Source organism: Oncorhynchus tshawytscha, linkage group LG08 (assembly GCF_018296145.1).
Source record: "Oncorhynchus tshawytscha isolate Ot180627B linkage group LG08, Otsh_v2.0, whole genome shotgun sequence".
NCBI lineage: Eukaryota > Metazoa > Chordata > Actinopteri > Salmoniformes > Salmonidae > Oncorhynchus > Oncorhynchus tshawytscha.
This window is the reverse complement of record NC_056436.1, coordinates 18904949-18921172: the sequence shown is the minus strand read 5'-3', so window position 1 is coordinate 18921172 and position 16224 is coordinate 18904949. Positions and strand designations below refer to the sequence as shown.

The window sequence follows — 16224 nt, the reverse complement described above, 5'->3', positions numbered from 1 at the left end:
ATTTTATTGAAAGGGTTGCAACCCTAAGTCTAAATACTGCTGTTACATTGCACAACCTTCAATGTTCTGTCATAATTACATGAAATTCTGGCAAATTAATTACGGTCTTTGTTAGAAAGAAATGGTCTTCACACAGTTCTCAATGAGCCAGGCGACACAAACTGCTGCATATACCCTGACTGTAATGGGGTCCTGTGTGTAGCTGGTGTAGAGAGTCAGGCGCAGGACAGCAGAAATGAGTTATCAACGTACTTTACTCAATAGACAAAAATACAAGGAAAATATACGAGCCCACAATAACGGACCGATTTACAAAGAACAATCACTCACAAACAAACATGGGGAAGTGAGGGTTAAATAATAAACAGGTAATTGGGTGAGTGAAACCAGGTGTGTAAGACTAAGACAAAACAAATGGAAAATGAAAAGTGGATCGGCGGTGGCTAGAAGACCGGTGACGTCGACCGCCGAACTCCGCCCGAACAAGGAGAGGGACCGACTTTGGCAGAAGTTGTGACAGTACTCCAGCAGCGCGCCGACACCGACCTCTGGGACAACCCGGAGAACGAGGCACAGGGCCGGGTCGAGACGGTGGAACTCCCGCAGCAACGAAGGGTCCAAAACGTCCTCCACCGGCACCCAGCATCTCTCCTCTGGACCGTACCCCTCCCACTCCACAAGGTACTGAAGGCCCCTCGCCCGACGCCTCGAGTCCAGGATGGCTCGAACAGCATACACCGGGGCCCCTTCGATGTCCAGAGGGGGCAGAGGAACCTCCCGCACCTCAGACTCCTGGAGTGGACCAGCCACCACCGGCCTGAGGAAAGACACATGGAACGAGGGATTAATACAATAATCTGGGGGAACCTGTAACCTGTTTCATAACTCGTTCAGTCTCCTCAGGACTTTGAATGGCCACGGGCCCAGCTTCCGGCAAGTCAGGCGGAGGGCCAGGTTTCAGGTCGAGAGCCAGACCCGGTCCCTCGGTGCGAACACCGAGGTCTCGCTGCGGTGGTGGTCGGCACTCGCCTTTTTCCGCCTCATGGCTCGTTGTAGGTGCACATGGGCGGCGTCCCAGGTCTCCTTCGAGCGCTTTAAACCATTCGTCCACCGCAGGAGCTTCGATCTGGCTCTGACGCCATGGTGCCAGAACCAGCTGATACCCCAGTACGCACTGGAAAGGAAAGAGGTTAGTGGAGGTGTGGCGGAGTGAGTTTTGGGCCATCTCTGCCCAGTGGATGAACGCCGCCCACTCCCCCGGCCGGTCCTGGCAATTTGACCGCAGAAACCTACCCACATCCTGGTTTACTCTCTCCACCTGCCCGTTACTTTCAGGGTGAAAGCCTGAGGTGAGACTGACCGAGACCCCCAGACTTACCATGAACGCTCTCCAGACCCTGGATGTGAACTGAGGACACCGATCAGAAATTATGTCCTCAGTTACACTGTAGTGCCGGAAGATGTGTGTAAACAGGGTCTCCGCAGTCTGTAGGGCCGTAGGGAGACCGGGCAAAGGAAGGAGACGGCAAAACTTAGAAAAGCAATCCATAACGACCAGGATCGTGGTGTTGCCCTGTGAGGGAGGAAGATCCGTCAGGAAGTCCACCGACAGGTGTGACCATGGCCGTTGTGGAACGAGTAGGGGTTGTAACTTCCCTCTGGGCAGGTGCCTGGGAGCCTTGCTCTGGGCACACACCAAGCAGGAGGAAACATAAACCCTCACGTCCTTGGCCAAGGTGGACCACCATTATTTCCTACTAAGGCAAAGCACCGTCCGACCGATGCCAGGGTGACCAGATGAGGGTGACGTGTGGGCCCAATAGATCAACCGGTTGCGGGCAGCCGAGGGAACGTACAGGCGCCCAGCTGGACACTGGGGGGGAGTGGGCTCTGTGCGTAATGCCCGCTCGCTGTCTGCATCCAGCTCCCACACCACCGGTGCCATCAGGCAAGAGGCTGGAACTATGGGAGTGTGATCCATGGACAGCTCCTCTGTGTCATACATGCCTTAGCGTTCTGAGAACCTGGTCTGTAGGATAGAGTGAAAACAAAACGTGTAAAAAACATGGCCCACATTGCCTGGCGAGGGTTCAGTCTCCTCGCATCCCAGATATACTCCAGATTGCAGTGGTCAGTCCAGATGAGAACAGGGTGTTTATCCCCCTCAATCCAATGTCTCCATGCCTTCAGAGCCTTGACAACAGCCAACAGCTCCCGGTCCCCCACATCATAGTTTCGCTCCGAAAAGAATGGTGGTGTGCCCGAGCGCTGAACGTCCACGTCCACTATGAACGCCAAAGAGGGATCCGGATGAGCCGGCATGGGAGCCGAGTGAGGTAATGGGGCTGCTACCTGACCAAAACCCTGGATTAACCTCCGGTAGTAGTTGGCAGACCCTAGAAACCGCTGCACTTCCTTTACCGCGGTGGGATTCGGCCAATTACACACGGCTGAAATGCGGTCACTCTCCATCTCCACCCCTGAAGTGGAAATGTGGTACCCTACGAAGGAGACGGACTGTTGGAAGAACAGACATTTCTCAGCCTTGAGGTACAAGTCATGCTCCAACAGTCAACCAAGCACCCTGCGCACCAGGGACACATACTCGGCCCGTGCGGGTCCCGGAAAATCTTGTCAACAAAGGCCTAGAAGACTGATGGAGCATTCATCAACCTGTACGGCATGACGAGGTACTCATAGTGCCCTGAGGTGGTACTAAATGCAGTCTTCCACTCGTCCCCCTCCCTGATACACACCAGGATGTAAGCGCTCCTGAGATCCAATTTTATGAAGAAGCGCGCCCCGTGTATTTACTCGATCGCACTGGCGATGAGAGGCAGCTTATAGCTATACCTCACTGTGATCTGATTGATCCCTTGATAGTCAATACACAGGCGCAGACCCCCATCCTTCTTCACAAAAAATAAACTTGAGGAGGCAGGTGAAGTGGAGGGCCGAATGTATCCCTGTCCCAGAGATTCTGAGACATATGTTTCCATAGCCGCCATCTGTGACAGAGGATACACGTGACTCCTGGGAAGTGCAGTGTCTACCAGGAGATTTATCGCACAATCCCCCCATCGATGGGGTGGTAATTTAGTCGCCCTCTTCTTACAGAAGGCGAGAGCCAAATCAGCATATTCTGAGTGGATGCGCACGGTGGAGACTGGGCCTCTATGTAACTTTCCAAAGGTGGGATCTTTTTGTGTTGGTAACATTTTATTATGCAAGACATGTCGGTGGAAACGCTTTTATGTGCAAATATTTATATACTAACTATCATATTGTAGCGACCCGCACAGACAGCTGTGTGTTATGTGTTAGGCTAGTAGGTGGTTGTGTTGTACTTACCAGTACCCAGTGTTCGCGGGGTCCGACATGCCAATCAACCTGCTAGCTGCCAATCACGGGAATGCCTGGAATGTTCTGATGCCGGACCTCCTTGCGGTTGGTGGAGTGGCGTGGAGGGGGGTTGGGCAGGGGGATGGAGCATTGGAAGTTAAGACCAGGTTTAGCCTTTGTTCGCTCTCTTACATCTGGCCTTCACAAGAGAAGGTCACGGTTGGCTTGTGGGGTATCTTTCGTTTATTTGGCGTGGGCTACGGCCAAACAGTAGCCTGTGTAAAGTTGGGTTAATTAACTGTCAATTCGTAAACTCAACCCTCTGTCTGGACAGTTGTTCCTTTATGATCTAGTCAGGTCGTTACAATATTAAAGTAAACTTGGAGTCACGCGATGACATGTTGTGTGGTCCTCCCGGGAAAGCATGCAGTTTATTAGACTACCGATTTTAAATAAATTATGATGAACTTCACATTGTGGTGATGAGTTTGATTCTCCTTTCCAATAAATATTGAGGGTCTTATTCTGATGACATGATGACTGATGCTTGGCTGCATTTTGACAAAAATACAAATAATGTCCATAATAATCTCATCACCGAATACTTTCGCAAGGCACTGTAGATTATTGTTATTTGTCAAATGGCAGCCAGGTGTCAATTATCAGGTTTCCACATTAAGACCTTCGATAATTATGGGAAAGGAGCTAACTTTCACCACCCTGTGAAGTTCATCATAATTGATTTCATCGGTAGCCTAATAAACTACATGTTTTCCTGATGAGTCATAGTGGGAGGACCACACACCATGTCATAGCATAACTCCAAGTTAATCTGGAGCCTAATAAACTGCATGGTTTTTCGAGTCATAGGAGGAGGACCACAAAGCATGACTCCAAGTTTACTTCGATTTGATAGTTATTAAATAAATATTTGCGCATAAAGGCGGTTCAACCACCATTTCTCACATAATTAATTTTACGGACACAAAAAGATCCCACCATGTCGAATATACCGGCATTTCATGTTTTCCATCAGCCCAGTGCCATTACTTTTTGCATGCATCAGGTAATTAATCCACATGACATGGCTGGATGCTAATGTGGTTAGTGATGTTCTTTTCTATACAGAATATCATACAAAGTAATTGCCTGTTATTCTGAACTGCCCAATACCCTTCTGATGCATTACAGTCACTTCAAACCATACTGTCTTCAGATTTAAATACTGTAAGACTGATTTTAAATAGACTGTCATAGCCAAATTAAAAAAGTAAATGTTGGCCGTTGGAACACAAACCTTATCTTATTGGTTCTCCCATCAGCAGCTGGAGACTCAGTAGCCATCTTGGCCAGGTGGGGAGCAGAACATTGACTGAATGACTACTGCTTTTGCCAGTATAATCATAGTGAATTAGAGGGGACAGTGATTAACATGCAGGGATAAAGTGTGTGCAGACAGGCAGACAGAGAATGCTGTCTGGTTTAAGCAGTTCATGTCGGTGGTGTATTGTGGACGTTGTTGGGTCTAATTTACAGTGCCTTCGGAAAGTATTCAGACCCCCTGACTTTTTCCACATTTTGTTACGTTACAGCCACATTATAAAATTGATTCAATTGTTGTTTCCCCCCTCATCAATCTACACACAATAACCCAATGACAAATTGTTTTTATTTGGATTTCATGTAATGGACATACACAAAATAGTCAAAATTGGTGAAGTGATTTAAAAAAATAAATAACGGAAAAGTGGTGCGTGCATATGTATTCACCCCCTTTGCTATGAAACCCCTAAATAAGATCTTGCGCAGCCAATTACCTTCAGAAGTCACAATTGGTTAAATAAAGTCCACCTGTCTGCAATATAAGTGATCTCAGTAGATATACACCTGTTCTGAAAGGCCCCAGAGTCTGTCTCACCACTAAGCAAGGGGCACCATGAAGACCAATGAGCTCTCCAAACAGGTCAGGGACAAAGTTGTGGAGAAGTACAGATCGGGGTTGGGTTATAAAAAAATATCAGAAACTTTGAGCATCCCACAGAGCACCATTTAAATCCATTATTAAAAAATTTAAAGAATATGGCAAGACAACAAACCTGCCAAGAGAGGGCTGCAAGGAGGGCATTAATCCGAGGCAACAAAGAGACCAATGGTAACCCTGAAGGAGCTGCAAAGCTCCACAGTGGAGATTGGAGTATCTGTCCATAGAACCATTTTAAGCCGTACACTCCACAGAGCTGGGCTTCATGGAAGAGTGGCCAGAAAGAAATCCATTGCTTAAAGAAAAAATAAGCAAACATGTGGTGTTCGCCAAAAGGCATGTGGGAAACTCCCCAAACATATGGAAGAAGGTACCCTTGTCAGATGAGACTAAAATTGAGCTTTTTGGCCATCATGGATAAAGCTATGTCTGGCACAAACCCAACACCTCCCATCACCCCGAAAACACCATCCCATGGTGGTGGCAGCATGGTGGTGGCAGCATCCTGCTGTGGGGATGTTTTTCATCGGCAGGGATTGGGAAACTGGTTGGAATTGAAGGAATGATGGATGGCGCTAAATACAGGGAAATTCTCGAGGCAAACCTGTTTCAGTCTTCCAGAGATTTGAGACAGGGACGGAGGTTCACCTTCCAGCAGGACAATGACTCTAAGCATACTGCTATAGCAACACTCAAATGGTTTAATGGAAAACATTTAAATGTTTTGGAATGGCCTAGTCAAGGCCAAGACTTCAATCCAATTGAGAATCTGTGGTATGACTTAAAGATTGCTGTACACCAGTGGAACCCATCCTAGTTGAAGGAGCTGAGCAGTTTTGCCATGAAGAATGGGCAAAAATCCCAGTGGCTAGATGTGCCAATCTTATAGAGACATACCCCAAGAGACTTGCAGCTGTAATTGCTGTGAAAGGTGGCTTTGGGGGGTGAATAGTAAGCTCAAGTTTTCCGTTTTTTTGTCTTATTTCTTGTTGTATTTCTTGTGCATCTTCAAAGTGGTTGGCATGTTGTGTAAATGAAATGATACAAACCCCCCAAAATCTATTTTAATTCCAGGTTGTAAGGCAACAAAATAGAAAAAATGCCAAGGGGTTGAATACTTTCCTCAAGCCACTGTAGCTCTGCTAATATTAGTCGTCTCTGTAGAACAGCGACTGATTTATTCACCAGCCGAGCATGAATGGGACTATTTATGGGGTTGCAACCGAAAATACCCAGTTGGCTTCCCTCTGTATAAATAAAATATTCTCTGGCAGCTGTACAGTTATTAATGAATGTTTCTGTCCTTCCTTCCGCCCTGTCCTCCTTCCCTTCATCCCTCTTTCCCTCTCTGTCTCTCTGCAGCTGATTAGAGAACGGCCCGATCAACTATAGGATCTAGCTGTTATTCACCATGAACGTTGCGGTGTCTCCCATGGCCAGAGAGGCTGCCTCACCAATGATCACCTCCGTCACGCCCAGCTTTGAGGAGGAGGAGGCAGGCCCCAGCCTCAGCCAGGGTGGTCTCTGTAGAGAAGGGCTGGCCCAGGAGAGGGACCCGGCCCGGAGGTATCAGAACCAGAAGCCCCCTCCCCTGCACACAGGGGCGGACTGGAAGGTGGTGCTGCACCTGCCTGAGATTGAGACGTGGCTGAGGGCCACCACTGACAGGGTCCGGGATCTCTCCCACTCTGTCCACCAGGACTCAGTCAACAAACACCTGGATGTACACCTAGTGCAGCTCAAGGTAAGAGGGACTAGACACTCTATAGGCTCTCATCGCATATTATTATAATGATTATATTATGATTTCAAAGGGCCTAGTAGCAAAGAACTACCCGGTGCCCGTGATCACAAAGTGTCTCAGAATACAGCACTCGATGTCATAGGAAGGCCAAAAAGATCATCAAGGACATTAACAGCCCGAGCCACTGCCTGTTCACCCCGCTATCATCCAGAATGCGAGGTCAATACAGATGCATCCAAGCTGGGACCTAGAGACTGAAAAACAACTTCTATCTCAAGGCCGTCAGACTATTAAACAGCCATCAATAACACAGAGAGGCTGCTGCCTACATGCAGACTTGAAATCATTGGCCACTTTAATAAATGGATCAGTAGTCACTTTAATAACGCCACTTTAAGAATGTTTACATATCTTGCATTACTCATCTTATATGTACAGTGGGGCAAAAAAGTATTTAGTCAGCCACCAATTGTGCAAGTTCTCCAACTTAAAAAGATGAGAGAGGCCTGTAATTTTCATCATGGGTACACTTCAACTATGATAGACAAAATGGATAGAAAAAAAATCCAGAAAATCACATTGTAGGATTTTTAATGTCCTGGAGTGGCCTTTAATGTTTGAACTTGTTATCAGTATAAAATACACCTGTCCACAACCTCAAACAGTCACACTCCAAACTCCACTATGGCCAAGACCAAAGAGCTGTCAAAGGACACCAGAAACAAAATTGTAGACCTGCACCAGGCTGGGAAGACTGAATCTGCAATAGGTAAGCAGCTTGGTTTGAAGAAATCAATTGTGGGAGCAATTATTAGGAAATGGAAGACATACAAGACCACTGATAATCTCCCTCGATCTGGGGCTCCACGCAAGATCTCACCCCGTGGGGTCAAAATGATCACAAGAACGGTGAGCAAAAATCCCAGAACCACACGGGGGAGACCTAGTGAATGACCTGCAGAGAGCTGGGACCAAAGTAACAAAGCCTACCATCAGTAACACACTACGCCGCCAGGGACTCAAATCCTGCAGTGCCAGACGTGTCCCCCTGCTTAAGCCAGTACATGTCCAGGCCCGTCTGAAGTTTGCTAGAGAGCATTTGGATGATCCAGAAGAAGATTGGGAGAATGCCATATGGTCAGATGAAACCAAAATAGAACTTTTTGGTAAAAACTCAACTCGTCGTGTTTGGAGGACAAAGAATTGCATCCAAAGAACACCATACCTACTGTGAAGCATGGGGGTGGAAACATCATGCTTTGGGGCTGTTTTTCTGCAAAGAGACCAGGACGACTGATCCGTGTAAAGCAAAGAATGAATGGGGCCATGTATCGTGAGATTTTGAGTGAAAACATCCTTCCATCAGCAAGGGCATTGAAGATGAAACGTGGCTGGGTCTTTCAGCATGACAATGATCCCAAACACACCGCCCGGGCAACGAAGGAGTGGCTTCGTAAGAAGCATTTCAAGGTCCTGGAGTGGCCTAGCCAGTCTCCAGATCTCAACCCCATAGAAAATCTTTGGAGGGAGTTGAAAGTCTGTGTTGCACAGCAACAGCCCCAAAACATCACTGCTCTAGAGGAGATCTGCATGGAGGAATGGGCCAAAATACCAGCAGCAGTGTGTGAAAACCTTGTGAAGACTTACAGAAAACATTTGACCTCTGTCATTGCCAATAAAGGGTATATAACAAAGTATTGAGATAAACTTTTGTTATTGACCAAATACTTATTTTCCACAATACATCTGGATTTTTTTTCTCATTTTGTCTGTCATAGTTGAAGAGTACCTATGATGAACATTACAGGCCTCTCTCATCTTTTTAAGTGGGAGAACTTGCACAATTGGTGGCTGACTAAATACTTTTTTGCCCCACTGTATATACTGTACTTTATACCATCTATTGCGTCTTGCCTATGCAGCTCAGTCATCGCTCATCCATATATTTATATGTACATATTCTTATTCCATTCCCTTACATTGTGTGTACAAGGTAGTATTTGTGAATTTGTTAGATTACTTGTTAGATATTACTGCACTGTCGAAACACAAGCATTTCACTACACTTGCAATAACATCTGTTAACCATGTGTATGTGAACAATAACATTTGATATGATTTTGATTTGAATAGCAGCTCTAATCTACAAGTGGTTTTCCCTTTTCAATGAGGTTATATTGACATGGAGTACCTGATCCTAGATCAGCACTCATACTCTGAGATCCTTTGTGAATATTGACCCTGGTCCCATATTTGTTTTGGTCCTGAGGTCATTGTCATTGCCAGACAAGAGACAGCACAAACTGATCTGGGACCAGCATAGCAAAGAACACCGTCAGATGCAGAATTGTCCAACATCAAATCCCGGTATAATGACCCTGTAGGAGGAAGAGGTGATTAGATATAATGAGGGGAGCTGTACCTTCTCAGTAGCCTTGGAGCTGGACTGGTCTGTTGTTGTGACTTAGCGAGGTCTGCAGTCAGACTCAATGTTCAGGGTTTGTCCCAAATGGCAACCTATTCCCTATATTGTGCAGATCTTTTAACCAGGGCTGATAGGGCTCTGGTCAAAAGCAGTGCACCATATAGCGAATAGGGTGCAATTTGGGACATAGCCTTGCATCAATGTTTGGAGAGAATCCATTCTCCCTCCCAACCCTAGTGCAGCAGTGCAGAGACCAGCCAGTCCAGGATATGAGTTGGCAGATAGCGGCTATTTTGAAGGTTTTACTTGCAATTATGGTGAATTGTGGTTGTTTTACAGTACCTACCTTAGTTGAATGAAGGTACATACTAAAATGTAAATGTAGACTACTGGGCTTAGTACTGTAGGCTGATGGGCTCAATTTCGGGGGTTACCTAGGGAGGTTCTCCCTTTAGACTGGCAGATGCGTGCGTGCGTGTGTGTGTACAAATGTCTACAGATCAAGCTGATGGGGTATCTATCTGGAGAAACTTTTCTCTCTATAGACTGGCTGATCAATCAGCTGATGGTCTTATTGGATTCTGTTAGAGGACAATTTTGAACCAGCCCTCAGTAGCCGTCTAATTAAATGGAGGAAATGGAGGAACATAATTAGTTCAGCTGCAGCTAACCTCAAGGCATTGGAAATGGCAGAATGTGTTTCCACAGCATTGGGATATGGATCCTAGTCACTAAGTAGGAGTAGAGTAGGAGTGCTGCAATCAGTTTTGCCTTTTAAATCATAATCAATAAGTGTCACGGAATTCTAGGAGTGGTGGGTGTAGAGTCAGGCGCAGAGAGCAATACTTCCAATGGATGCGTTTATTTCGCTTGGTCTAGCCAACAGGCAATGACCATAGATTAGGTATGTCTCCAAAAACCAGGAAATAACATACAACAAATTACGCAGGAGAAAAACAACTTCACCGCTGACAGTAGGAATAAGCCCGCACAAAAGCAGGCGGGCACTGAACGTTTAAATAGACCATTGATGAACTAAAATAAGCAACAGGTGAAAACAATCAAGACAAAACCAACAGAAAAGAAAAAGGGATCAGTGGCAGCTAGTAGACTGGTGATGACGACCGCCCGAACAGGGAGAGGAGCCACCTTCGGTGGAAGTCGTGACAGTACACCCCCCCCCGATGCGCCACTCCCGCAGCGAGCCGACAATGGCCTCGAGGACGACCCAGAGGGCGATCCGGATGGAGGCGGTGGAAATCACTCAGCAGTGATGGATCCAAGATGTCTTCCACCGGTACCCAGCACCTCTCCTCCTGACTGTACCCCTCCCAATCCATGAGGTACTGCAGGCTCCTCACCCGGCGTCTAGAGTCCAGGATGGAACGTACCGTGTATACCGGGGGCCCCTCGATGTCCAGAGGGGGTGGAGGGACCTCTGGCACCTTACCTTCCTGCAGGGGACCAGCTACCACTGTCCTGAGACACATGAAACGAGGGGTTAATACGATAGTAAGAAGGGAGCTGTAACCTATAACACATCTCGTTTATCCTCCTCAGGACTTTAAATGGCCCCACGCACCGCGGCCAGCCCCAGCTTCCGGCAGGGCAGACGGAGGGGCAGGTTTCGGATCGATCCCCCGGTGCGAACACGGGGGCCTCACTGCGGTGGCGGTCAGCGCTCACCTTCTGCTGCCCACAAGCCCATTTGAGCAATTCCTGGATGGCTCTCCAGGTCTCCTTTGAGCGCTGCACCCATTCCTCCACCGCAGGATGCCAAGGTGCCTGGACCGGCTGGTAGCCCTACACGCACTGGAAAGGCAACAGGTTTGTGGAGAAGTGGCGTTTGGGTGAGTGAGTTTTGGGACACCTCCGCCCATGGGACGTACCTCGCCCATTCTCCTGGCCGGTCCTTGCAATACGACCGCAGAAACCTACCCACATCCTGGTTCCCTCTCTCCACCTGCCCATTGCTCTCGGGGTAAAAACCTGAGGTCAGGCTGATCGAGACCCCCAGATGCTCCATGATCGCCCTCCAAACCCGGGACATGAACTGGGGACCCCGATCAGAAACTATGTCCTCAGGCACCCCGTAGTGCCGGAAGACGTGGGTAAACAGGGCCTCCGCAGTCTGCAGGGCCGCAAGGAGACCGGGCAATGAAAGGAGACGGAAGGACTTCGAAAACGACCAGGATCGTGGTGTTCCCCTGAGACGGGGGAAGGTCGGTGAGAAAGTCCACCGACAGATGTGACCAAGGCCGTTGTGGAATGGAAGGGGGCTGTAACTTCCCTCTAGGCAGGTGTCTTACTTCCCTCTAGGCAGGAGCCTTACTCTGAGCGCACACTGAACTGGAGGAGACATAAAACCTCACGTCCTTAGCTAAAGTGGGCCACCAGTACCTTCCCCTAAGACTCCTCAACGTCCTCTCAATTCCCGGATGACCCGAGGAGGGTAGCGTGTGGGCCCACCTTATCAATTTGTCACGAACACCAAGCGGCACGTACTTCCGGCCCGCTGGACACTATGGTGGCGTGGGTTCTAACCGTTACGCCCGCTCGATGTCCTTGCCTGGCGAGGATTCAGTCTCCTCGCTGCCCGGATGTACTCCAGATTACGGTGGTCAGTCCAGATGAGAAAAGGGTGTTTAGCCCCCTCAAGCCAATGTCTCCACACCTTCAGAGCTTTTACCACAGCCAGCAACTCCCAGTCCCCTACGTCATAATTTCGCTCTTGCAGGGGCGAAGCTTCGGTGGCATGCCCTTAGCGCTGTGATAGCACGGCTCCAACCCCACGTGTCCATGCCAAAGAGGGGCCCGGATGAGCCAATACGGGAGCTTCGGTAAGCAGCGCCTTCAGACGACTAAAAGCTCTGCTCGCCTCTGCTGACCACCGCAAACGCACCGGCCTACCCTTCAGTAGTGAGGTAATGGGAGCTGCCACCTGGCCAAAACCCTGGCTAAACCTCCAGTATTAATTGGCAAACCCTAAGAAGCGCTGCACCTCCTTTACCGTGGTCGGAGTCGGCCAATTACACACGGCTGCAACGTGGTCACACAAATCACATTATCTAATCTGTCTCTTTCTATGCTCCTTCTCTCAGCTGATATAGGGTATGACATATCTGTTATTTCTCTCAGTAAGTTTATTTTCCTCCTCCCTGTCTTTGTCTCCCTCAATCTATTTGAACCCACAACTTGACCAGCTGTAATGACCCCTGTAATCAATAGTATCAAATAACACAACGTGTCATTCTGTTGCCAGAGTGAATTCTTGGGACTTTCAGAATGCCTGTTTGGATTCACTGGTGAAGTCTGCCATCTAGTGGGATTTGGTGGACATGTTATAATGTTATAATACTCACTGAATCATTTACATGTGAGTAATTTAGGAGACACTCTTATCCAGTAGTGTGTGTAACTCTCACAGTAGTGAGTTCACACAGTTTCATACTTTTCTTTTGTACTGGTCCCCCAGGGAATCAAACCCACAACCCTGGCATTGCAAGCACCATGCTCTACCAACTGAGCCACACAGGACCTTTTCATTTCAGTAGGTGGCCCTTTTAAAAGACAGACAGGCAATTGCCTTTGATTGAATTTAATTTGAGACTTTAAAAATGTTTCCTTTGAAATGGAATCCTGTATATCAATACATTGATTGTTACAGGCTGTTGATGCTGAAATGTTTGTGTGATCTCTCTCGATAATGACACACATCATGATGCCACAAGTATTCTCAGTGCATGTAGTTCTTATTCAGCCTATGGTCTTAAAGTAGTTTGTTTTTAGCATTAGCATTGTGACCAATAGTCTGTTAAAAGTTCTGATGAAAGGGCTTTGTTCTAGCATTCATCCCATCCTGCCGTTGTCTCGTCTATTTTTAGGAGGCCTGGGGCCCTCTTGTCGTAGTCATGGCCCGTATCCACAAAGCGTCTCAGAGTAGAAAATTGGTTGTGCTGAGAATAGAGCCATTTTACTTCTACTCTTATGGGTCAAAATAAAAGCGTTGCATGGAGCCTCTTTAATCATAAGAGTCACACCAAGTCGACAGATATTTAGGACAATGGTTCCCAAATTGTTTATACTTTTTTTAAAGGAACTCAGTCTGGCTTTAAACTTACTCTTGAAAGTTGTAGTAGTAGAACACGGTGCAATTTCGAAAGTGGGTAGTGTGTAATCAATTCCTTTTGTCATGTTAGTCATTGCAAACCTTAGAGAGCTGTTTATAACTTGTCAGAAATGTCTGGATCAACTAGCCCATGTCAGCTAATGTTTTTTATTTGATTTTTTAAGCCCATAGATATTATTGTCATTTTTAAGTTACTCAAATAGCACATGAATACACAGTAGACATTAGAGGTCGACCGATTATGATTTTTCAATGCCGATACGATACCGATTATTTGAGGACAAAAAAACCCCGATGCCGATTAATCGGCCGATTTAAAAAAATGTATTTGTAATAACGACAATTACAACAATACTGAATGAACACTTATTTTAACTTAATATAATACATCAATCAAATAATTTTAGCCTCAAATAAATGAAACATGTTCAATTTGGTTTAAAGAATGCAAAAACAAAGTGTTGGAGAAGTAAAAGTGCAATATGTGCCATGTAAGCAAGCTAACGTTTAAGTTCCTTGCTCAGAACATGAGAACTTATGAAAGCTGGTGGTTCCTTTTAATATGAGTCTTCAATGTTCCCAGTTAAGAAGTTTTAGGTTACAGTTATTATAGGAATTATAGGACTATTTCTCTCTATATCATTTGTATTTCATATACCTTTGACTATTGGATGTTCTTATAGGCACTTTAGTATTGCCAGTGTAACAGTATAGCTTCCGTCCCTCTCCTCGCTCCTACCTGGGCTCGAACCAGGAACACAACGACAACAGCCACCCTCGAAGCAGCGTTACCCATGCAGAGCAAGGGGAACAACTACTCCAAGTCTCAGAGTGAGTGACGTTTGAAACGCTATTAGCTCGCACCCCGCTAACTAGCTAGCCATTTCACATCACATCGTTACACCAGCCTAATCTCGGGAGTTGATAGGCTTGAAGTCATAAACAGCAGACCTGCTGACAAAATGCACGAAAGTGCTGTTTGAATGAATGCTTATGAGCCTGCTGGTGCCTACCACCGCTCAGTCAGACTGCTCTATCAAATCATAGACTTAATTATAACATAATAACACACAGATATGCGAGCCTTAGGTCATTAATATGGTCGAATCCGGAAACTATCATCTCGGAAACAAGACGGCTATTCTTTCAGTTTGATTGTTGCCACTTGTGTTTACCAGTATGGATGACATGTGCATCAGAGTGCAGAATGTGTTTTGAGAATGAGAATGTGTTTAGAGTTTTGCTGAAAAGTCTAAGTGACATCTGCAAATTGTGTTTTATCATGTGAAATGGTTTAAGGTATTGACAACAGACTGCATAATTAGCTTAATGAGTCCAGGCAACTGAGAACTTTGTTCAGCCAATGGGTTAGTGTTTTAGCAATTGAGAAAAACTGTAATAGAAAAATGCAGCGTGTTAGTTCCTGCGCCACATGCAATTGGTTTGGAGTTGTTAAAATAATGTTTTGAATTTGCAACAATGGCAATGAGCATCATCACTATTTCATGGGTTTCATGGGCCCTGACCTTGCCATTGTATTATGGCAGATTTTTTTCAATTATAACCTTGGAACATAGACCCTGCTGGAACCAGCCCTAACACTATCACAAAGACGAGGCTTAGGAAATACAGAACTGCAGTTATGATATATGTTTAAGGAGAAGGAGGCAGTTTAGATAATGGCAAGCAACAAGCAACATTGAAGCATGCATGAGCGCACCAGCTGCACCGGACGACTGTGTGATCACGCTCGCCATAGCCGATATGAGTAAGACCTTTAAACAGGTCAACGTTCCCAAGGCAGCAGGGCCAGATGGATTACCAGGATGTGAACTCCAAGCATTTCGCTACACTCGCAATAACATCTGCTGACCATGTGTATGTGACCAATACAATTTGATTTCACTGACATGTTCTTGTCTCTGACCAAGTCTGTAATACCTACATGTTTTAAGCAGACCGCCATAGTCCCTGTGCCCAGGAACACCAAGGTAATCTGTCTAAATGACTACCGCCCCGTAGCACTCACATCTGTAGCTATGAAGTGCTTTGAAAGGCTGGTCATGGCTCACATCAACTGCCCTTTCACACTTGGACAAAAGGAACACTGACGTGAGAATGGTGTTCTTTGACTACATCTCAGCATTCAACACCATAGTGACCTCAAAGTTCATCACTAAGCTAAGGACCTAGGGACTAAACACCTCCCTCGCAAACTGGATCCTGGACTTCCTGATGGGCCATCCCCAGGTGGTAAGAGTAGGCAACAACACATCTGCCATGCTGATCCTTAACACTGGGGCCCCTCAGGGGTGCATGCTTAGTCCCCTGCTGAATCCTTTTTCACCCATGACTGCATGGCCAGGCATGACTCCAACACCATCATTAAGTTTGCCGACGACACAACGGTGGTAGGCCTGATCACCAACAACGATGAGAGAGCCCATAGTGAGAAGGTAAGAGACTTGGAAATGTGGTGCCAGGACAACAGCCTCTCCCTCAACGTGACCAAGACAAAGTAGATGATTGTGGACTACAGGAAAATGAGGGCTGAGCACGTCCCCATTCTCATCAATGGGCTGTAGTGGAGCAGATTGAGAGCT

The 16224-nt window shown here is 46.7% G+C and overlaps 1 protein-coding gene across 1 annotated transcript in view; it reads left to right on the top strand.

The window, feature by feature from the left end:
• LOC112256836 (A-kinase anchor protein 6-like) overlaps nt 1–16224 on the top strand; it is a 234614-nt gene that overhangs the window by 18501 nt on the left and 199889 nt on the right. Inside the window, exon 2 of the mRNA XM_024430376.2 lies at nt 6686–7067. Within this exon, the coding sequence (XP_024286144.1) occupies nt 6735–7067 (333 nt within the window). The 5' untranslated portion in view covers nt 6686–6734. The remainder of the gene's footprint in view (nt 1–6685; nt 7068–16224) is intronic.